The following is a 20,777-nucleotide window of genomic DNA, read 5'->3' as shown; positions in this document are numbered from 1 at the left end:
GTGCCTTCAGGGAATTCCCTGGCTGTGGACTTGGAGCTTCCACTGTCTGGGGCCTGGGTTCAATCGCTGGTCGGGGAACTAAGATCCTGCAAGCCGTCTGGCGTGGCCTAAATCAATCAATCGCTCAATCTGTTTCTTCAGCATTGATAATAGTTTCTAGAGATAAGGTCATCTCCCTCCTCCTGGTACGGCGAGGGAGACCCCCTTACAAATGGAGATTTCCCTTATACTTGTAAATGTCTCTCAAAAAAGGGTAACTTCTACTCATGTTTTTAGAGCTTCTCCCCTGTCTGCAGTGTCATAAAAATAATCAGCCTAAAATAATCCTTATGCCAAAGAGACATATTTTGGGGTGGCAAATTCTGCTCCCCTGCATAGATAAAAAGTCAAAGTGATTTATCTATCTTCGGACCTTATAGGAGAAATGGATAAAGTCAGAAAGATCCTTATATGTGGCAATCCATTTTGCAGCAATAAACGGAAAGGCTGAGATGTCTGAGGACAGACAGTGTAGTCAGTGGTCAGTCATGGTGAGGGTTTTGCCCTTCCAGAGCACCTGTGGACCTGGGTGCGAGAGGCAGAGACACGGCACCCTCCTCCAGAAGGGATCATGTAGGGCCTTCTTGGTCCACTGAAAGAAACGAACAGCCTAAAAGCTGAGACTTATGTTTTATTCCGTGAACAAAACTGAGGACTTAAGCCTAGAAGACAGCCTCTCAGATAACTGAGGGACTGCTCTGCAGAGATAAGGTAGGTGCCACGTGTGGGTTCATTCCTTTGATATGCACCTCAGCTCTCTGGGGCCAGTGTCCTGTTCTTTCCCATTCTGAGTCCCCTGAGGGGGCACCTTTGGGGGCAGCTGCAGTGGCTGCTGGCTTGATGGCTGCAACACCCTTTGTTTGCTGATACACCAGGTGGCATTCTTAGTCCACATCTCCCTTCTAGAAAGGAAAATTGAACATTAAGCTTAATGCTGCCTTGGGGGCCAGCACTACTGTCTCTCCTTTCCCACCACCGGCACCCGCCTGCCCTGCCCCCGACACACACACAAGGGAGTGTCTGGTTTTAAAAGTGCTTATTTTGATAGGGGAAATGCATGACACTTAGAAATCATGAATATGGCAAAATGGCAGGCTGGATTTGTTCATGATGAGATGAAGAAGGAAAGTACAGAAAAGTGGTATTTCAAAAAGTATTCCTGTATGGATACCAAGGGGGAAAGGGGATGGTGGGATGAATTGGGAGATTGGGATTGACATATATACACTATTGATACTATGTATAAAATAGGTAACTAATGAGAACCTACTGTATAGCACAGGGAACTCTACTCAGTGCTCTGTGGTGACCTAAGTGAGAAGGAAATCCAAAAAGAGGTGATATATGTATATGTATAGATGATTCACTTTGCTGTACAGTATAAACTAACACAATGTTGTAAAGCAACTACTCCAATTTAAAAAAAGAAAAAAGTATTCCTGATGGCCAGGAACACATAGCCTTCCACCTACAGGAGCAGGGTTACCAAACACTGAAAATCTTCCCAAGGAAAGAGAAACCTTGAAAAGAGAGAAGGGGCCCCAGGGGCTGCCCCCTCTCCTGTCTGGCATAGGATATATCCCTAACCTACTGCCCTGCAGCAACCAGTCAGGTGCTTGGCTGACCTGTGTTTTCTCTTCTGAAGGCAGTGTGCCCTGGCAGCCCTCCGAGACGTTCGGCGGTTCCTTAGTGAGGAGGGGGGGCATGTGGCGGTGAGTATAACACCCTGGTGGTATCTGGGAGTGACATGTGGGAGCCCACATACTTCTACCCCTTTACTTTTCAGGCATCTGGAGGGGAAGGCAGGGTGTATGTGGCCCTAGATACCCCTGGGTACCAGCCCCTGGGAAGAAGTCTGCAGCTGCTGTGCTGGAAGAAGCCAGAGGCCAGATGTGGGCCAGGAATTTCCCTCTGGGCTTGTGGTTGTGTTTGACCCTGCAGGACTTCCCTCTGAATACTCACATTCTTGGCCACTCCACAAGTTAGAGGTGTCATGTTACCTAAGTCTTTAGCAAATGTGATTTCTCCTGGTGTGGAGAGCATCCAGCCCAACATTTGGTGGCTATTCCAGGAATCAGTTGAATGCTGGATAAGGGAATTCCCCCTCTGTGTTGGCCCCTCCAGTCAGATGGACAGGCGGGACGAGGCTGAGCAAGGGTGTCTGCAGGAAAGGGCCCTACCCCAACCCTATGTAGTCAAACACGGGCTATTTTTTCCTTCCTTTTTCCTCTTGAAGGCATGCATCCTGGAGCTCTGTCCCCCAGCCCCATCTAGATCATTTGCCCTCTAGGTCTGTCTGTGGCACAGCTGTCACCCTGGGAATTTCCTTCTCTTCCCTCCTCAGTTGAATGCCCTGCTCCTGGATCCCATGTCTTGCTTTTCCTTGCTTTACTGACTTGTTTTGTTGGAGCACATCCTCTAATAGCTTTCTGGGAAAGGTACTTGGGAAGTAAATTTTGTGAGACCTTGCATGTCTAGGAATGTCTTTTCTTTATCCTCACATTTGATGGATGGGTGGGAAGAACGTTTCCTTTAGAATTTTCATGACATTGCTCCATTGTATTGTGGCTTCTAGAATGGCTGTGGGAAAGTCTGATGTCATTCTGATTTGCTGATCCTCCTTAAAAGTTTTTTTTCCCTAGGGAATTCCCTGGCAGTCCAGTGGTTAGGACTCCATGCTCTTTCTGCTGAGGGCCTAGGTTCAATCCCTGGTCAGGGAACTAAGATCCCACAAGCCGCACGTTGCGGCCAAAAAGAAGTTAAAAAAAAAAAAAAAAGTTTTATTTCCTAGAGGAAACTGGGGGCTTCTCATGCCCCTTCCTCTGGGGAAGCTTTTAGGGTCTTCAAGGTGATGTGCTTTATGGTGGGTCTTCTCCACAATGCTGGGTCCTTGGGGGGGACCCTTTCCATCAGGAAACTCTTCTCCAGCAGCTCAGAGAAATGTCATATATTTTACTTTGTTAAACCACCCCTGCCGCTTTCTCACAACTGAGTCCCCACTCCCCTCCCATCTTCTTCTTTTTTTTTTTTAATGAATTTATTTATTTATTATTTATTTATTTTTGGCTGCGTTGGGTCTTTGTTGCTGCACGCGGGCTTTCTCTAGTTGTGGTGAGCGGGGGCTACTCTTCATTTTGGTGCACATGCTTCTCATTGCGGTGGCTTCTCTTGTTGTGGAGCACGGGCTCTAAGCGCGCAGGCTTCAGTAGTTGTGGCTCGCAGGGTCTAGAGCGCAGGCTCAGTAGTTGTGGCACACGGGCTTAGTTGCTCCGTGGCCTGTGGGATCTTCCCGGACCAGGGATCGAACCCGTGTCCCCTGCATTGGCAGGTGGATTCTTAACCACTGTGCCACCAGGGAAGTCCCTCCCTGTCCTCATTTCTTGAAGTTCCTTTATTCTGTTTGATTTAGTCTTTGTTTTTCATGTTAGAGGTTTTGCTGGAGCATCCAGTGAGCCCTGGTCAAATGCCCTTTGTAAAAAGTTACGCTCTAAAAGCTGCTTGGGTGGGCTGCACCTGAGTGCTGGGCAGGCCCCGGGGGGGGTCACAGACTGCCTGGAGGAGGCAAGGAGGGGGCCTGGGGCTCCACTTGCACCGCCAGCCAGTCTTCCTGTTTCTTCTGCACACTTGTCCCTTTTTTCAGAGATGCCTGTGCCCTGTTCCTGACTACCGTGGTTCTGCACAAGCAGGTGTGCTCTGGTTGGTATAGGCTTGTGTTTGGTCTTCTGTGTTTCTCTGAGCCAGTTACCATGTGTCTATCTTAAAAAACTGTGTTGACATTTCCTATCTCCTCTCCTCTCCTGTTCCCGTTTTACTGGGGTGACAGGATGGAGTGGAAGTAAACATGGGTTTAGTTCTCCAAGTTTAACTAGTTTCACTGGAAGTCTTGTGAGTGAGTGCCTGCTGCCCTGCTTCCAACTTCCTTGGGGTGCTCCCCAAGGAAGGGGAGGACCAGCGCAGCCATTGCAGGTCTGAAGGAGACTGGCCAGGCGGATGGCCGGACGGCAGCTGGTCCTGATGAGAAATCCGGTCCCTGTGCTACAGCTGTCGGGTGGCCCCCCACCTTCTCCAGGGCCAGAGGCTGAGTTAACCCCATTTTGGGCCTAGGTTTTTGATGCAACAAATACCACCCGAGAACGGAGAGCGACCATCTTTAATTTTGGGGAACAGAACGGCTACAAGGTGAGGCCTCCTTGGCTTACCTCCTTGGTTGGGCTGTGGCACGTTCGGGCCCTCTGGGGCCACTTTCTCGGCCTCCTGAGGCCCACCGGCCTCAGGCAGGTGGGCTCCTGAGTGGGTTTGGGATATTGATTTTCTCTCCACCTGGAGTTATCTTTCTGAGGAAGTGGGGGTCTTGGTGGGAGAGTCCTTCATAGGGCGGCACCTGCTCTGGTTCTGTGCTCCTTGACCTGACCCCACCCCCTGAAGAAGGGCCTCTGGGCAGCATGGCGCTCCGCGGAGCCAGGCTCAGGGCCCTAAACGTGTCTCTGGTTCCTTCCCTCCTGCCCACCCTGGTCTTTGCTGCAGACCTTTTTTGTTGAGTCCATCTGTGTGGATCCTGAGGTCATAGCTGCCAACATCGTGGTGAGTGGTGCATCTGACCCTGTGGGAGCAGTAATACAGCCAAGATGGCCTGTGACAGTGAGGTCCATCTCCAGGTTAGGCTGGTGCCTGGGCCGACCTTAACTTGGTCTTCTTGAACATTGTGGGCAGGGGGGAAGGCGGTAGATCTCTGGGTCGGGTGGGGACTGCGATCACAGGATGTCCAGTAATACTCTTAGCGCTGGTGTGGGAGCTGGGACCAGGGAGCCACTGGACGCTTCCGAATGGGACCAGGCCCCCTGGGAGGCCAGTCCTCCTGCCCAGCCTCCCCTCCACCCAGCATCCTCCTTGGTCTCCGACCTGCCTGGCCTCCGGCCCTGATGTGTCCTTGCTCTGTGCCTGACCCCGGCAGCAAGTGAAACTGGGCAGCCCTGACTACGTCAACCACGATAGCGATGAGGCCACGGAAGATTTCATGAGGCGCATCGAGTGCTATGAGAATTCGTATGAGTCGCTGGACGAGGACCTGGACAGGTGAGGCAGGGCAGCGCTGTGTCCTCGGCTGCGGTGGGTGGTAGGTGGGGTCCACTCGGCTGCCTCCTGTGACTCCTCAAGGTGGTGGGGCTGAGGGACCACCTCCGCGGGCAGAGATGGTCTGTCCTTTTTTGTTTCTTTCCTTGGGGTGGAAATCGTGGCCCAGAGGTGACTTGCAGAACCGTAGCTGCTTTATCTGGAGCTCTGTGAGTCACAGTTTTCTGCTATTCCATCAGAAAATCAAGCCCGTTTTCTATGCAGAGGGTCTTCCCACAAGGCTTTTGCAAACAGTACACGGTCTTCTTTCAGTGGGTGGTCTGTGTTTTGAGAAGGGGAAGGGGTGCCCAGACCCTGCCTACGAACAGCTGGCAGTAACCAGTGCTTGCGAGCCCCGCCCGCCGCCCTCTGGAACAGGGATCTGTGGGACTGAGTGCTGGGTGGGGACAGCAGCCAGCCACCGGCAAGCTCTTTCCGTAAAGGCTCAGGTGGTAGATATTTTAGGCTTTGAGGGCATACAGTCTCTGTTGCAGCTACTTAACTCTGCCGTTTAGTACTAAAGGAACATAGATGATACGTAAATAAATGGGCATGACTGTGTTCCCATAAAACTGTATTTACAAAACCAGGCTGAGTTTGACTTGCTGGCCATAGTTTGCCAACTCCTGTATTATAGCAGAAATGGGGGCAGTGGTTAAGTGAATAACACTTAAGGAATTAAGTTAACTTTAATAACTGAATAAAGTATTACACAGTCCTGAGTCAGCTCTACCCACCACCAGAGCCTCCCATCAAGCCTCTTAGATAGCCTCAACCACCAGAGGGCAGACAACAGAAGCAAGAAAAACTATAATCCTGCAGCCTGTGGACCAAAAACCACAGTTACAGAAAGATAGAGAAGATGAAAAGGCAGAGGGCTATGTACCAGATGAAGGAACAAGAAAAAACCCCAGAAAAACAACTAAATGAAGTGGAGATAGGCAACCTTCCAGAAAAAGAATTCAGAATAATGATAGTGAAGATGATCCAGGACCTTGGAATAAGAATGGAGGCAAAGATTGAGAAGATGCAAGAAATGATTAACAAAGACCTAGAAGAATTAAAGAACAAACAAACAGAGATGACCAATACAATAACTGAAATGAAAACTACACTAGAAGGAATCAATAGCAGAATAACTGAGGCAGAAGAACGGATAAGTGACCTGGAAGACAGAATGATGGAATTCACTGCTGCGGAACAGACTAAAGAAAAAAGAATGAAAAGAAATGAAGACAGCCTAAGAGACCTCTGGGACAACATTAAACGCAACAACATTCGCATTATAGGGGTCCCAGAAGGAGAAGAGAGAGAGAAAGGACCAGAGAAAATATTTGAAGAGATTATAGTCGAAAACTTCCCTAACATGGGAAAGGAAATAGCCAGCCAAGTCCAGGAAGCGCAGAGAGTCCCATACAGGATAAACCCAAGGAGAAACACGCCGAGACACATAGTAATCAAAGTGGCAAAAATTAAAGACAAAGAAAAATTATTGAAAGCAGCAAGGGAAAAACGACAAATAACATACAAGGGAACTCCCATAAGGTTAACAGCTGATTTCTCAGCAGAAACTCTGCAAGCCAGAAGGGAGTGGCATGATATACTTAAAGTGATGAAAGGGAAGAACCTACAACCAAGATTACTCTACCCGGCAAGGATCTCATTTAGATTTGATGGAGAAATCAAAAGCTTTACAGACAAGCAAAAGCTAAGAGAATTCAGCACCACCAAACCAGCTCTACAACAAATGCTAAAGGAACTTCTCTAAGTGGGAAACACAAGAGAAGAAAAGGACCTACAAAAACAAACCCAAAACAATTAAGAAAATGGTCATAGGAACATACATATCGATTATTACCTTAAACGTGAATGGATTAAATGCCCCAACCAAAAGACATAGACTGGCTGAATGGATACAAAAACAAGACCCATCTATATGCTGTCTACAAGAGACCCACTTTAGACCTAGGGACACATACAGACTGAAAGTGAGGGGATGGAAAAAGATATTCCATGCAAATGGAAATCAAAAGAAAGCTGGAGTAGCTATACTCATATCAGATAAAATAGACTTTAAAATAAAGAATGTTACAAGAGACAAGGAAGGACACTACATAATGATCCAGGGATCAATCCAAGAAGAAGATATAACAATTATAAATATATATGCACCCAACATAGGAGCACCTCAATACATAAGGCAACTGCTAACAGCTATAAAAGAGGAAATCGACAGTAACACAATAATAGTGGGGGACTTTAACACCTCACTTACACCAATGGACAGATCATCCAAAATGAAAATAAATAAGGAAACAGAAGCTTTAAATGACACAATAGACCAGATAGATTTAATTGATATATATCGGACATTCCATCCAAAAACAGCAGATTACACGTTCTTCTCAAGTGCGCATGGAACATTCTCCAAGATAGATCACATCTTGGGTCACAAATCAAGCCTCAGTAAATTTAAGAAAATTGAAATCATATCAAGCATCTTTTCTGACCACAACGCTATGAGATTAGAAATGAATTACAGGGAAAAAAACGTAAAAAGGACAAATACATGGAGGCTAAACAATACGTTACTAAATAACCAAGAGATCACTGAAGAAATCAAAGAGGAAATCAAAAAATACCTAGAGATAAATGACAATGAAAACACGACGACCCAAAACCTATGGGATGCAGCAAAAGCAGTTCTAAGAGGGAAGTTTATAGCTATACAAGCCTACCTAAAGAAACAAGAAAAAGCTCAAGTAAACAATCTAACCTTACACTTAAAGAAACTAGAGAAAGAAGAACAAACAAAACCCAAAGTTAGCAGAAGGAAAGAAATCATAAAGATCAGAGCAGAAATAAATGAAATAGAAACAAAGAAAACAATAGCAAAGATCAATAAAACTAAAAGTTGGTTCTTTGAGAAGATAAACAAAATTGATAAGCCATTAGCCAGACTCATCAAGAAAAAGAGGGAGAGGACTCAAATCAATAAAATCAGAAATGAAAAAGGAGAAGTTACAACAGACACTGCAGAAATACAAAGCATCCTAAGAGACTACTACAAGCAACTTTATGCCAATAAAATGGACAACCTGGAAGAAACGGACAAATTCTTAGAAAGGTATAACCTTCCAAGACTGAACCAGGAAGAAATAGAAAATATGAACAGACCAATCACAAGTAATGAAATTGAAACTGTGATTAAAAATCTTCCAGCAAACAAAAGTCCAGGACCAGATGGCTTCACAGGTGAATTCTATCAAACATTTAGAGAAGAGCTAACACCCATCCTTCTCAAACTCTTCCAAAAAATTGCAGAGGAAGGAACACTCCCAAACTCATTCTATGAGGCCACCATCACCCTGATACCAAAACCAGACAAAGACACTACAAAAAAAGAAAATTACAGACCAATATCACTGATGAATATAGATGCAAAAATCCTCAACAAAATACTAGCAAACAGAATCCAACAACACATTAAAAGGATCATACACCACGATCAAGTGGGATTTATCCCAGGGATGCAAGGATTCTTCAATATACGCAAATCAATCAATGTGATACACCATATTAACAAATTGAAGAATAAAAACCATATGATCATCTCAATAGATGCAGAAAAAGCTTTTGACAAAATTCAACACCCATTTCTGATAAAAACTCTCCAGAAAGTGGGCATAGAGGGAACCTACCTCAACATAATAAAGGCCATATATGACAAACCCACAGCAAACATCATTCTCAATGGTGAAAAACTGAAAGCATTTCCTCTAAGATCAGGAACGAGACAAGGATGTCCCCTCTCACCACTATTATTCAACATAGTTTTGGAAGTCCTAGCCACGGCAATCAGAGAAGAAAAAGAAATAAAAGGAATACAAATTGGAAAAGAAGAAGTAAAACTGTCACTGTTTGCGGATGACATGATACTATACATAGAGAATCCTAAAACTGCCACCAGAAAACTGCTAGAGCTAATTAATGAATATGGTAAAGTTGCAGGATACAAAATTAATGCACAGAAATCTCTTGAATTCCTATACACTAATGATGAAAAATCTGAAAGAGAAATTATGGAAACACTCCCATTTACCATTGCAACAAAAAGAATAAAATACCTAGGAATAAACCTACCTAGGGAGACAAAAGACCTGTATGCAGAAAACTATAAGACACTGATGAAAGAAATTAAAGATGATACCAACAGATGGAGAGATATACCATGTTCTTGGATTGGAAGAATCAACATTGTGAAAATGAGTATACTACCCAAAGCAATCTACAGATTCAATGCAATCCCTATCAAATTACCAATGGCATTTTTTACGGAGCTAGAACAAATCATCTTAAAATTTGTATGGAGACACAAAAGACCCCGAATAGGCAAAGCAGTCTTGAGGCAAAAAAATGGAGCTGGAGGAATCAGACTCCCTGACTTCAGACTATACTACAAAGCTACAGTAATCAAGGCAATATGGTACTGGCACAAAAACAGAAACACAGATCAATGGAACAAGATAGAAAGCCCGGAGATTAACCCACGCACCTATGGTCAACTAATCTATGACAAAGGAGGCAAAGATATACAATGGAGAAAAGACAGTCTCTTCAATAAGTGGTGCTGGGAAAACTGGACAGCTACATGTAAAAGAATGAAATTAGAATACTCCCTAACACCATACACAAAAATAAACTCAAAATGGATTAGAGACCTAAATATAAGACTGGACACTATAAAACTCTTAGAGGAAAACATAGGAAGAACACTCTTTGACATAAATCACAGCAAGATCTTTTTTGATCCACCTCCTAGAGTAATGGAAATAAAAACAAAAATAAACAAGTGGGACCTAATGAAACTTCAAAGCTTTTGCACAGCAAAGGAAACCATAAACAAGACGAAAAGACAACCCTCAGAATGGGAGAAAATATTTGCAAATGAATCAACGGACAAAGGATTAATCTCCAAAATATATAAACAGCTCATTCAGCTCAATATCAAAGAAACAAACACCCCAATCCAAAAATGGGCAGAAGACCTAAATAGACATTTCTCCAAAGAAGATATACAGATGGCCACGAAGCACATGAAAAGATGCTCAACATCACTAATTATTAGAGAAATGCAAATCAAAACTACAATGAGGTATCACCTCACTCCTGTTAGAATGGGCATCATCAGAAAATCTACAAACAACAAATGCTGGAGAGGGTGTGGTGAAAAGGGAACCCTCTTGCACTGTTGGTGGGAATGTAAATTGATACAGCCACTATGGAGAACAATATGGAGGTTCCTTAAAAAACTAAAAATAGAATTACCATATGACCCAGCAATCCCACTACTGGGCATATACCCAGAGAAAACCGTAATTCAAAAAGACACATGCACCCGAATGTTCATTGCAGCACTATTTACAATAGCCAGGTCATGGAAGCAACCTAAATGCCCATCAACAGACGAATGGATAAAGAAGATGTGGTACATATATACAATGGAATATTACTCAGCCATAAAAAGGAACGAAATTGAGTCATTTGTTGAGACGTGGAGGGATCTAGAGACTGTCATACAGAGTGAAGTAAGTCAGAAAGAGAAAAACAAATATCGTATATTAATGCATGTATGCGGAACCTAGAAAAATGGTACAGATGAGCCAGTTTGCAGGGTAGAAGTTGAGACACAGATGTAGAGAATGGACATATGGACACCAAGGGGGGAAAACTGCGGTGGGGTGGGGATGGTGGTGTGCTGAATTGGGCGATTGGGATTGACATGTATACACTGATGTGTATAAAACTGATGCCTAATAAGAACCTGCAGTATAAAAAAACAAACAAAACAACTAATACTAAACTTTCATTGGGTTATTTGTATGGAAACATGTTAATATAAATGTTTCAGACATTACATGAAATTTCTAAAAATCTTATATTTGTATTTGTATGGAAATATGTATGGAAATATGTTAATATAAATGTCTCAGACATTAAAAAAAAAAAAAAAGTATTACGCAGTCCTTATAAATCATGCTGAAGAGACATGGGAAAGTGTATGTTATGTAGCATTAAGTGAAAAGGGTGGAATATGAACTTGTACTTGGGTTGTTAATAATTACGTATGAATATATAATTACGAACCAAAGAAGTCAAGTGACTGCTGGGGGGATGTTTTCTGGGATGTTTGCGGGATAGTCCCTGGACTGAGTCCCCTCAGTGAGGCTGGCGCTGATCCAGTGCTGCTGCCCCGGCCTCTGTGGTTCTCCTGGTCTCCCTGCAGCATGGCATTGCTCCTTGTGGCTCTGTTCTCCACGCTGCAGGGCTGCACTGGTCCAAAGCAGGGAAAGCGGCAGAGCTGGGCTTATTGGCTGCTGCCACCAGCACCATCCTCCTGTGCTTCTTGTCTCGTCTACCTGCTGCCTGGCGTGGAACATGGCGGCCACTCGGCACACACACATGACCCGGGCTGGGTTCTCGGGGGAGGGTTCGCTGGGGGAAGGAAAGGCCAGGCCCATGGATGGCTGACCAGGAAGACTGGAGGGGAAGCGCGTTTGCCAACTACTCCCAGGTCAATCCTGGAAAAAACTGTCTCTTGTTCACCTTACAGATAGTACGTTGAGAGCTCATAGGTAGGCAAGAGGGGCCCGGGGGACATAGCACAGCGATGAAGGTCCCGATGTGGTAGGACTGACCCCTCGCTTTGAATGTCACCTTTTGGGAGCATGATGAGTGTGGAGCACCTCTCACGGGGTTTGTCTGTATGTCATGCGTGTCGTGTTGCTCCCACCTCACCCCCATCACTCGCGTACCAGCTGGCAGTCCTGTGTGTTGTGGTCTCAAGCCTGGTGGGGTCAGAGATGCAAGGCTCTGAGGCTGGTTCCTGGAGCTGGCAGGGCGTGGCCTCAAGGACCCCAGTCACACTCACAGGCTTCTCTCTACCTTCTCTGGAAAGGGATCTGTCCTACATTAAGATCATGGACGTGGGGCAGAGCTACATCGTGAACCGCGTGGCTGACCACATCCAGAGCCGCATTGTGTATTACCTCATGAACATCCATGTGACGCCCCGCTCCATCTACCTCTGCCGGCACGGGGAAAGCGAGCTCAACCTCAAGGGCCGGATTGGCGGGGACCCAGGACTGTCCGCCCGGGGCAGGGAGGTCAGTGTGTGTGTGTGTGTGTGTGTGTGTGTGTGTGTGTGTGTGTGTGTGTTTATTTCTGTGTGCATGTGCATGTGCTGGTGCTGGACTCCAGCTAACATGCAATCCAGGTGGATGACCTCATTCAGTCTGGAATGTTCCCATTGTATAGGGAAGGTCACCAAGCAGATGCCTGGATCTCTGGCTTGCACGTGAGCTCTCACCAGCTGATTCCCTTTCCCTGGAGAGGCATGCCATTCTGGGAGGGAGCTGAGTTGCTACAGTGCAGCTGATGCTGTGCTACAGTCCAGGGGAGACACTGAAACCTCAGTGGGAAGGTCACACAGCCTAGGGCACATGGTCGGGGGGTGAGCACTGGCAGGGGACCTGATGAGCCACAGCTGGAACTACACTGAGGGTCTCAGAAGAATGCACAAGGACAGCACTTGTGGGTGTGGGTGTCGGTGTCATCGAGAGTTAGTTCGTGTTTTTTGCCAAACCTGTTTTCTCTAAGGCTGGGCCCCGTGGACCCTTTGAGGGCAGCCCAGGACCTGTGCATCTGAATTTGCTTGTGATGTGTTTCAGTTTGCCAGGAGTCTGGCCCAGTTCATCAGGGATCAGAACATCAAGGACCTAAAGGTTTGGACAAGCCAGATGAAGAGGACAATCCAGACGGCTGAGGCCCTGGGTGTGCCTTATGAGCAGTGGAAAGTTCTCAACGAGATTGATGCGGTAATCACCATCTCTTCCCTCCACTGCCCAGCTCTGGGCACAGCTGCGCTCACCCAGGGTGACAGTGTTGAAGGGGGTCAGGGAGAGCTTTTTCTTTAACATTTCATTATTGTTTAGGGTTCTGATGCATCCCTCCCTCCTTCCCTTCTTTTGTATATAACTATCTAGGTATACAAAGTGATGATTTGATGTATGTATGTATTGTGAAATAATTATCACAGTAAGTTTAGTTAACATCCATCACCACATAGTTACACATTTTATTTTTCTTGTGATGAGAACTTTCAAGACATACTCTCTTAGCAATTTTCAAATATATGATACATATTGTTAATTATAATCACCATGCTGTACATTACATCCCCAGGGCTTATTTATCTTATAACTGGAAGTTTATACCTTTTGACCCTCTTCAGCCATTTTGCCTACCAGCTGGCTTGTCATGCTTTTAACTGCCACTTTCTTTTTTTTTTAAATTATTTATTTATTTATTTTTGGCTGTGTTGGGTCTTCGTTTCTGTGCGAGGGCTTTCTCTAGTTGCGGCAAGCGGGGGCCACTCTTCATTGCGGTGCGCGGGCCTCTCACTATCGCGGCCTCTCTTGTTGCGGAGCACAAGCTCCAGACGCGCAGGCTCAGTAGCTGTGGCTCACGGGCCTAGTTGCTCCGCGGCATGTGGGATCTTCCCAGACCAGGGCTCGAACCCGTGTCCCCTGCATTGGCAGGCAGATTCTCAACCACTGCGCCACCAGGGAAGCCCTTAACTGCCACTTTCAAATCAACAAAACCTCAAAGGGAAAAATGATGCCATATACCAGGTTCACCTCTTTGGGCTTCCCTTCACTTCAGGATCTTGGCCCCTCAGGTCTTCTCTGCCTTGTGGCTCTAGGGTGATATCAAACAGATTGATTGATTGATTGATTGATTGATTTCTGTTTGGCTTTTCTAGTAGCTCTCAGTGGAGTGTTAGTCTAAAACAAGCTAGTCTACCATTGCCCGATATGGAAGTCTCGGGATCAGATTTGAATCCTACAAAGATCACCCCAACTGACAGAATTGTTTTGTTGGGATGAGGTGGGGGGACAAGCTGGAGAAGGGAGACTAGTTAGAGGTACTTGCAGTGGCCTGGTGAGGTGGTGACATCTGGAACTTGGGTGGCGGCAGTGAAAGAGGAGTAGATGGACTTGAGGGATGTTTATTCATTTATTTTTCACATATTTATGTGAGGCTACTCTGTGCTAGGAACTGGGCCAGGTGCTGGGGACCAAGATCCTAATGAAAGGATAGAGGCTGATGATGCCCAAGCAGGGGTCTAAAAAGGATCTAGGGTGGCTCCAGATTTCCAGCCACTGGGAAGGGTTCTGGGGCAAGGAAGGTGATGAGCTCACCCTGATGAGGGCAGGAACTAATCTACTTTGTTCACCGCATCGTAGGTGCTCAGTAAATATGTAGTGAATGAAAGGAAGATGTTCCTGGGAGATGTTCAAGAGCAGGTACCCAGGAGCCAATCTGATCTCCAAAGAGAGTTGGGGCTTGGGCATCTCCCCCACAGACATGGTGCTTGAAACTGTGGAATGGATCGGGTGGCTGAGGGAGGCGAAGTAGGACCCAGGACAGAGCCCAGGGGAGCCCTGGCATTTAAGGGGCTGTGGAGGAAGCTATGGACAGGTGTCTGGTGAGGTGGAAGGGAAACCAGGCTGATGGGGTCATGGGAGTCAAGGCAGAGAGGAGGAGGCAGTGGTCAGTGGGGTGAGATACCATAGGGAGGCAGAGTGAGGCCAGGCTCCAAACTGACCATTGGGATGTCATAAGACCAGTGGGATTCTTGGCATGAGCCTACTGGGTTGGTGCCCAATGGGAATGGGTGGGGAAGTGAGTGGGGGGCAAGGGACTCAGAGTCAAGGGAGACTTGGCCGTGTGTAAGCTGATGGTGAGGGTCTGGTAGAAAGGGAGAGAATGAGATGACAGGAGGCCCTGAGTGGTGGCGGAGGCCCAGATTCCAGGGTATCAGGAGAGGAGAGGGGTGCAGGTGGCCATAGAGTACTGTGTCTCAGAACTTCATGGAGGTTTCACTCAAGAGTGAAAGGAAGGAGGAGTTTCCAGTGGGCGTTAGCCAAGGGGAAGAGTTGGCTTGTCTGGAGACCAGGAGTCTTCTGTGGCTCCCTTGTCTGTGTTCTGGGGGCGATCCTTCACCCCTAGCAGATGGATGCAGCTGTGGAAAAGGCAGACACTCATTCAGCTCACGAGCTTGTTCAGTTGTGTCCCTATGGATGAGATGGAAGCAAGTTGGACAGAGGAGGTGAGGAGTAGGGAGGAAGGTGATGAAGCCACATGCCATGGAATCCATCCCCGCTGGAAAAGATTGGGGAAGGGAAAGGGGGCATCCATGGCATTATGAGATGGGAGTGGCCACAGGCACAGCATTCATGTAGGGAGCCAGGCCAAGAAGGCTGACAGTGGGCTGTTAACCAGGGACATCTCCAGAGGGTCCCTTGGCAGCTTGGGCCACCTGGCCTCATGGAGGAAGCCTCTTTGTGAGTAAGATCTTGTCCCCCGTCTGGTTATTGCTGGTCCACAGAAAACCTGTGACCATTCTTTTATTTGCTCTAGTACTTTTTCAGTTGATTATCTTAGCTTTATCTCAGGGAGCTGTCATATCTTCTGAAATAAGGATAATCCAGTTGTTACCTTCCCAGTTTAAGAGCCTTGTGTTTCTGTTGTATATTCTTTTTTTTTTTTAGAAAGTCTATTTATTATTTATTTATTTATTAGTTATTAGTTTTTGACTGCGTTGGGTCCTTGTTGCTGCGCGTGGGCTTTCTCTAGTTGTGGCGAGAGGTGGCTACTCCTCGTTGCGGTATGTGGGCTTCTCATTGCAATGGCTTCTCTTGCTGCGGAGCACGGGCTCTAAGCGTGTGGGCTCAGTAGTTGTGGCACGCAGGCTCTAGAGCACAGGCTCAGTAGTTGTGGTGCACAGGCTTAGTTGCTCCGCGGCATGTGGGATCTTCCCGGACCAGGGCTTGAACCCATGTCCCCTGCGTTGGCAGGCGGATTCTTAACCACTGCACCACCAGGGAAGTCCTAATACCTGCTTTATCACTTGCTATTTATCTCTCTTTCCCTGAGTTATCTTGATAGTTTATCTTATTCAAAATTTATTTGTTCATGAGAATAAGTTATTAGTACGTAACAGTAGAGTATATTCATGTAGTTGTATCTCAGTATCAACTATTACCTCTGTTCCCATCTTTTGATATTGTGGGGTTTTTCTTCTTAATTAGATATGTCAGAGATTGGTCACTCATTGAATTTTTTCCCCAAAGAACCAGATCTCAGATTGTATCAATTCTATTGTTTTTCTATTTCCAAATTCATTTATTTTTTTGCTTTTATGTTATTTTCCTTTTACTTTCTTTCAGTTTTTAAAAAAGCTTCTAGAGTTTATTGACTGAGGCATTTATAGTCATTCTTTCTTCTTCAATAATGAAAGCATTTAAAATGATTTTCTGATGGATTTTATTGTGTTGAAGTCCAAGAATGTGACCTGCAGTTCAGCCTTTTCGAATTTTTTTTTTAATTAATTAATTTATTTTTGGCTGTGTTGGGTCTTCGTTGCTACGCGTGGGCTTTCTCTAGTTGCGGCGAGCGGGGGCTACTCTTCATTGTGGTGCATGGGCTTCTCCTTGTGGTGGCTTCTCGTTGCTGAGCACGGGCTCTGGGCATGCAGGCTTCAGTAATCATGGCATGCGGGCTCAGTAGCTGTGGCCCATGGGCTCTGGAGCACAGGCTCAGTAGTTGTGGCACACAGGCTTAGTTGCTCTGTGGTGTGTGGGGTCTTCCCGGACCAGGGCTTGAACCCGTGTCCCCTGCACTGGCAGGCGGATTCTTAACCACTGTGCCACCAGGGAAGTCCCAGCCTTTTGGAATTTTTAGAGGCTTTGTTTGTTGCCTAGATAGTAAATTTTCATAAACATCTCATGGCCATTTGAAAGCAACTGTTGCCTGTTAGTTAGATACAACATCCAATATATCTCCATTATCCAATTATATGGAGGAATCACAGGGTGTATGTGTCAGTGTGTATGTCTGTGTGTGATAATGAAGCTTTCTAACTTTTAGAGTCTCATATTGAAGTATTTAAGATGAAATGGAGTATGTCTAGCATTTTCTTCAAAGTAATTTCTTTCAAAGCAATTTCTTCAAAATTGGTTGAGGAGAGGGAAGCAAGTATAGGTTTAGTTGAAACAAGATTAGCTGTGTGTTATTAACATATATGGCTAAGAGGTGGGTACATGGGTGCATTATACTGTCGTCTGTACATTTTTTTAAAAAATAAATTTATTTATTTATTTATTTATTTATTTTTGGCTGCATTGGGTCTTCATTGCTGTGCACAGGCTTTCTCTAGTTGCGGCGAGTGGGGGCTACTCTTCCTTGCAGTGCGTGGGCTTCTCATTACGGTGGCTTCTCTTGTTGTGGAGCACAGGCTCTGGGAGCGCAGGCTTCAGTAGTTGTGGCACGTGGGCTCAGTAGTTGTGGCTCATGGGCTCTAGAGTGCAGGCTCAGTAGTTGTGGCGCACGGGCTTAGTTGCTCCACAGCATGTGGGGTCTTCCCTGACCAGGGCTCAAACCTGTGTCCCCTGCATTGGCAGGTGGATTCTCAACCACTGCACCATGAGGGAAGCCCTGTACTTTCCTATATGGTTGAAAATTTTCAAAAGAAAAAGTTTGCGTATCTCATTAATTTCAACTTTAATTATATCATTCAAATTTTCTGTCTTTTTTTTTTCTATTTGATCATGTTGAACGTTAAATATACTCTAATTATAATTTTGTTGATTTTTCTTGCATTTTCAAGAATTTTGCATTATTTTACCTTTTTTTCTTCACATATTTTGATGTTTTATTATAAAGTAAAGTTCATGACTTAGGAATTTGTGGGACATAAAAGGAAACAGATGGCCACTCCAATTAGGTTAATTCAATGAGGATTTATAAAAGGACCCTTTTTCAAAGATAATGGGCAGGATATAGGGACCTCGTAACAACAGGGACCATTGCTTCCCTTGGGCAGAGGAGAGAGAGGATATAGGAACCTGGGGACAGGGAGCAGTGAGGAAAGGGCAGCCTGGTGGGATGGAACCTTGGGTGAGGGCCTAGACCGCTGAAAGCAACTTCTTCAGGAGGGAGTCAGAGTAAACATCTCAGCCTCACTCTCCTCCCTCCCTGTGACCTCCTGCCAGTGTTCCTCATGGCCTAGCCCAACAAGACATTAGTGGCCATGGGAGCCTTGTAGATGCGTGCACAAAGGTCAGCCTCCTGGGGCAGAGAGCAGGTGGAGAAGCAGAAGGATATGGAGGGGCAAATGAGAGGAAACAGCACAGACTTCCTTCTGTTTCAGCATTTAAAAGATGCTGTTCCATTGTTGTCTTCTTCTTCTTCTTCTTCTTCTTTTTTTTTTTTTTTGGCTGCCCTGGGTCTTCACTGCGGCGCGCAGGCTCTTCGTTTCAGCGTGCGGGCTTTTCTCTAGTTTCGGCGTGTGGGCTTCTCTAGTTGTGGCACGCGGGCTCTAGAGGGCACGGTAGTTGTGGTGCGTGGGCTTAGTTGCCCCGTGGCATGTGGGATCTTCGTTCCCCAACAAGGGATCAAACCCTTGTCCCCTGCATTGGAAGGCGGATTCTTAACCACTGGACCACCAATGGACCACCTCTATTGTCTTCTGGGTCACACTGTTTTCTAGCAAGAAGTTTGCTGTCATTCTTATCTTCGTTTTGTATATAATGTATCTTCTTTTACTCTATTTTCTCTTTATTATTGATTTTAAGCAATTGGATTATGGTGTGCTTTGGTATGTTTTACTTTATGTTTATCCTGCTTAGAGTTCATTGAGATTCTTGGATTTCTAGGTTTCTAAATATGAGTTTGAAAAAAAATTTAAGATATCATTTCTTTAAATATATTTTCTGGGGGCTTCCCTGGTGCGCGGTGGTTGAGAGTCTGCCTGCCGGTGCAGGGGACACGGGTTCGGGCCCTGGTCTGGGAGGATCCCACATGCCGCGGAGCGGCTGGGCCCGTGGGCCACGGCTGCTGAGCCTGGACGTCTGGAGCCTGTGCTCCGCAGCAAGGGGGGCCGCGATGGTGGGGGGCCCGCGCACCGTGATGAAGAGTGGCTCCCACTCGCCGCAGCTGGAGAAGGCCCTCGCACAGAGGCGAAGACCCAACACAGCCAAAAATAAACATAATAAATAAATAATAAATAAAAATTAAAATATATATATATATATATTTTCTGCTACCCTGTCTCCTACCCTGGACTCCAACTTCTTGTATGTTAGACCATTTAGTATAGTATATAGAACCTATGGGATAATCCCATAGGTCACTGAGCTTCTGTTCATTGTTTCTCAGTCTTTTGTTCTTTCCAAGTTTCTGTTTGGATAGTTTCTGTTGCTATGTCTTCAAGCTCACTTATCTTTACTGCTGTTTTTGTTAAACTCATCTAGCATCCAGTGAACTTTATATTTCAGGTGTTATGTTTTTAAGCTCTAGGAGTTCAGTTTTGTTCTTTTTTGTGTCTTCTTTTCTTGTGATGCTCTGCAGTCCAGGAAGTGCCTGCAGTAAATTGCTGCAGTCGTAGGCTCCTTGTGTCCCTTCTGAAGGATCACAACCCTGCTCTGCCTGTTGTCTAGTGTCTACAAACAATTGTTGCATACATTTTGTCCAGTTTTTTTGAATTGTTTATGTTGGGCCGAGAGCAAATCTGGTACCAGTTACTCCACTGTGGCTCAGCCTTCATTTTGGATGGTTCCTGTTTCAATATAAAACACTTTTTGCATGGATTTATACTTTGACTAATTTGAATATTATCATCCCTGCTTTTCTTTTTCCAATTTTTTTTTTTTTTGGTGAAATGCACATAACATAAAATTTATCATCTTAACGACCATTTTTACGTGCACAGTTCAGTGGTATTAAATACATTCATAATGTGCAGTCATCACCACCATCCATCTCCAGAACTCTTTTTTTTAATAGTTTTATTTTTGTAACCATGTTAATGTTTATAAATTTGTTTACTTTTTAAATATTTATTTATTTAGTTTGCACTGGGTCTTAGTTGTGGCATGTGGGATCTTTGTTGCGGCATGCAGGATCTTTAGTTGCGGCATGCGCACTCTTAGTTGTGGCATGCGGATCTATTTATTTATTTATTTATTTATTTATTTATTTATTTATTTACTTTATTTTTGGCTGTGTGGGGTCTTAGTTGTGGCACGTGGGATCTTCGTTGCATCATGCATGAGGGATCTAGTTCCCTGACCAGGGATTGAACCTGGGCCCCCTGCATTGGGGGTGCGGAGTCTTACCCACTGGACCACCAGGGAAGTCCCCATCTCCAGAACTCTTTTCGCCTTATAAAATGGAAACTCTATACCCATTAAACAATAACCCCCATTTCTCCTCCCCACCCAGCCTCTGACAACTAGCATTTTACTTTCTGTCTCTTTGATTCTGTCTGTATGATTTTTCTGTCTCTAAGTATGTCACATAAATGGAATCATATAGTATTTGTCCTTTTGTGACTGGTTTATTTCACTTATCATAATGTCCTCAAGGTCCATCCATGTTGTAGCATATGTCAGAATCACATTTTTAAGCTTGAACATGGTTCCATTGTATGTATATACCACATTTTGCTTATCCATTCATTTATCTATGGACATTTGGGTTGCTTCCACCTTTTAGCTATTGTG

General features: G+C 45.3%; 1 protein-coding gene across 3 annotated transcripts in view; it reads left to right on the top strand.

Moving 5' to 3' along the window:
• The window catches only part of PFKFB4 (6-phosphofructo-2-kinase/fructose-2,6-biphosphatase 4), a 44,656-nt gene that overhangs the window by 10,720 nt on the left and 13,159 nt on the right, over positions 1–20,777 (top strand). For 2 of the 3 annotated variants that reach the window (XM_059939557.1, XM_059939556.1), the window contains exons 4-9: positions 1,685–1,751; positions 4,144–4,218; positions 4,564–4,620; positions 4,991–5,112; positions 12,107–12,314; positions 12,879–13,025. In XM_059939557.1, the coding sequence (XP_059795540.1) occupies positions 1,685–1,751; positions 4,144–4,218; positions 4,564–4,620; positions 4,991–5,112; positions 12,107–12,314; positions 12,879–13,025 (676 nt within the window). Of the gene's footprint in view, positions 1–1,684; positions 1,752–4,143; positions 4,219–4,563; positions 4,695–4,990; positions 5,113–12,106; positions 12,315–12,878; positions 13,026–20,777 lie in introns of those variants that run through there. The other variant, XM_059939558.1, reaches the window with a different exon arrangement.

This window comes from Balaenoptera ricei, chromosome 11, assembly GCF_028023285.1.
Source record: "Balaenoptera ricei isolate mBalRic1 chromosome 11, mBalRic1.hap2, whole genome shotgun sequence".
NCBI lineage: Eukaryota > Metazoa > Chordata > Mammalia > Artiodactyla > Balaenopteridae > Balaenoptera > Balaenoptera ricei.
The sequence above is the reverse complement of the archived record's forward strand: the minus strand, read 5'-3'. Positions and strand labels throughout refer to the sequence as shown.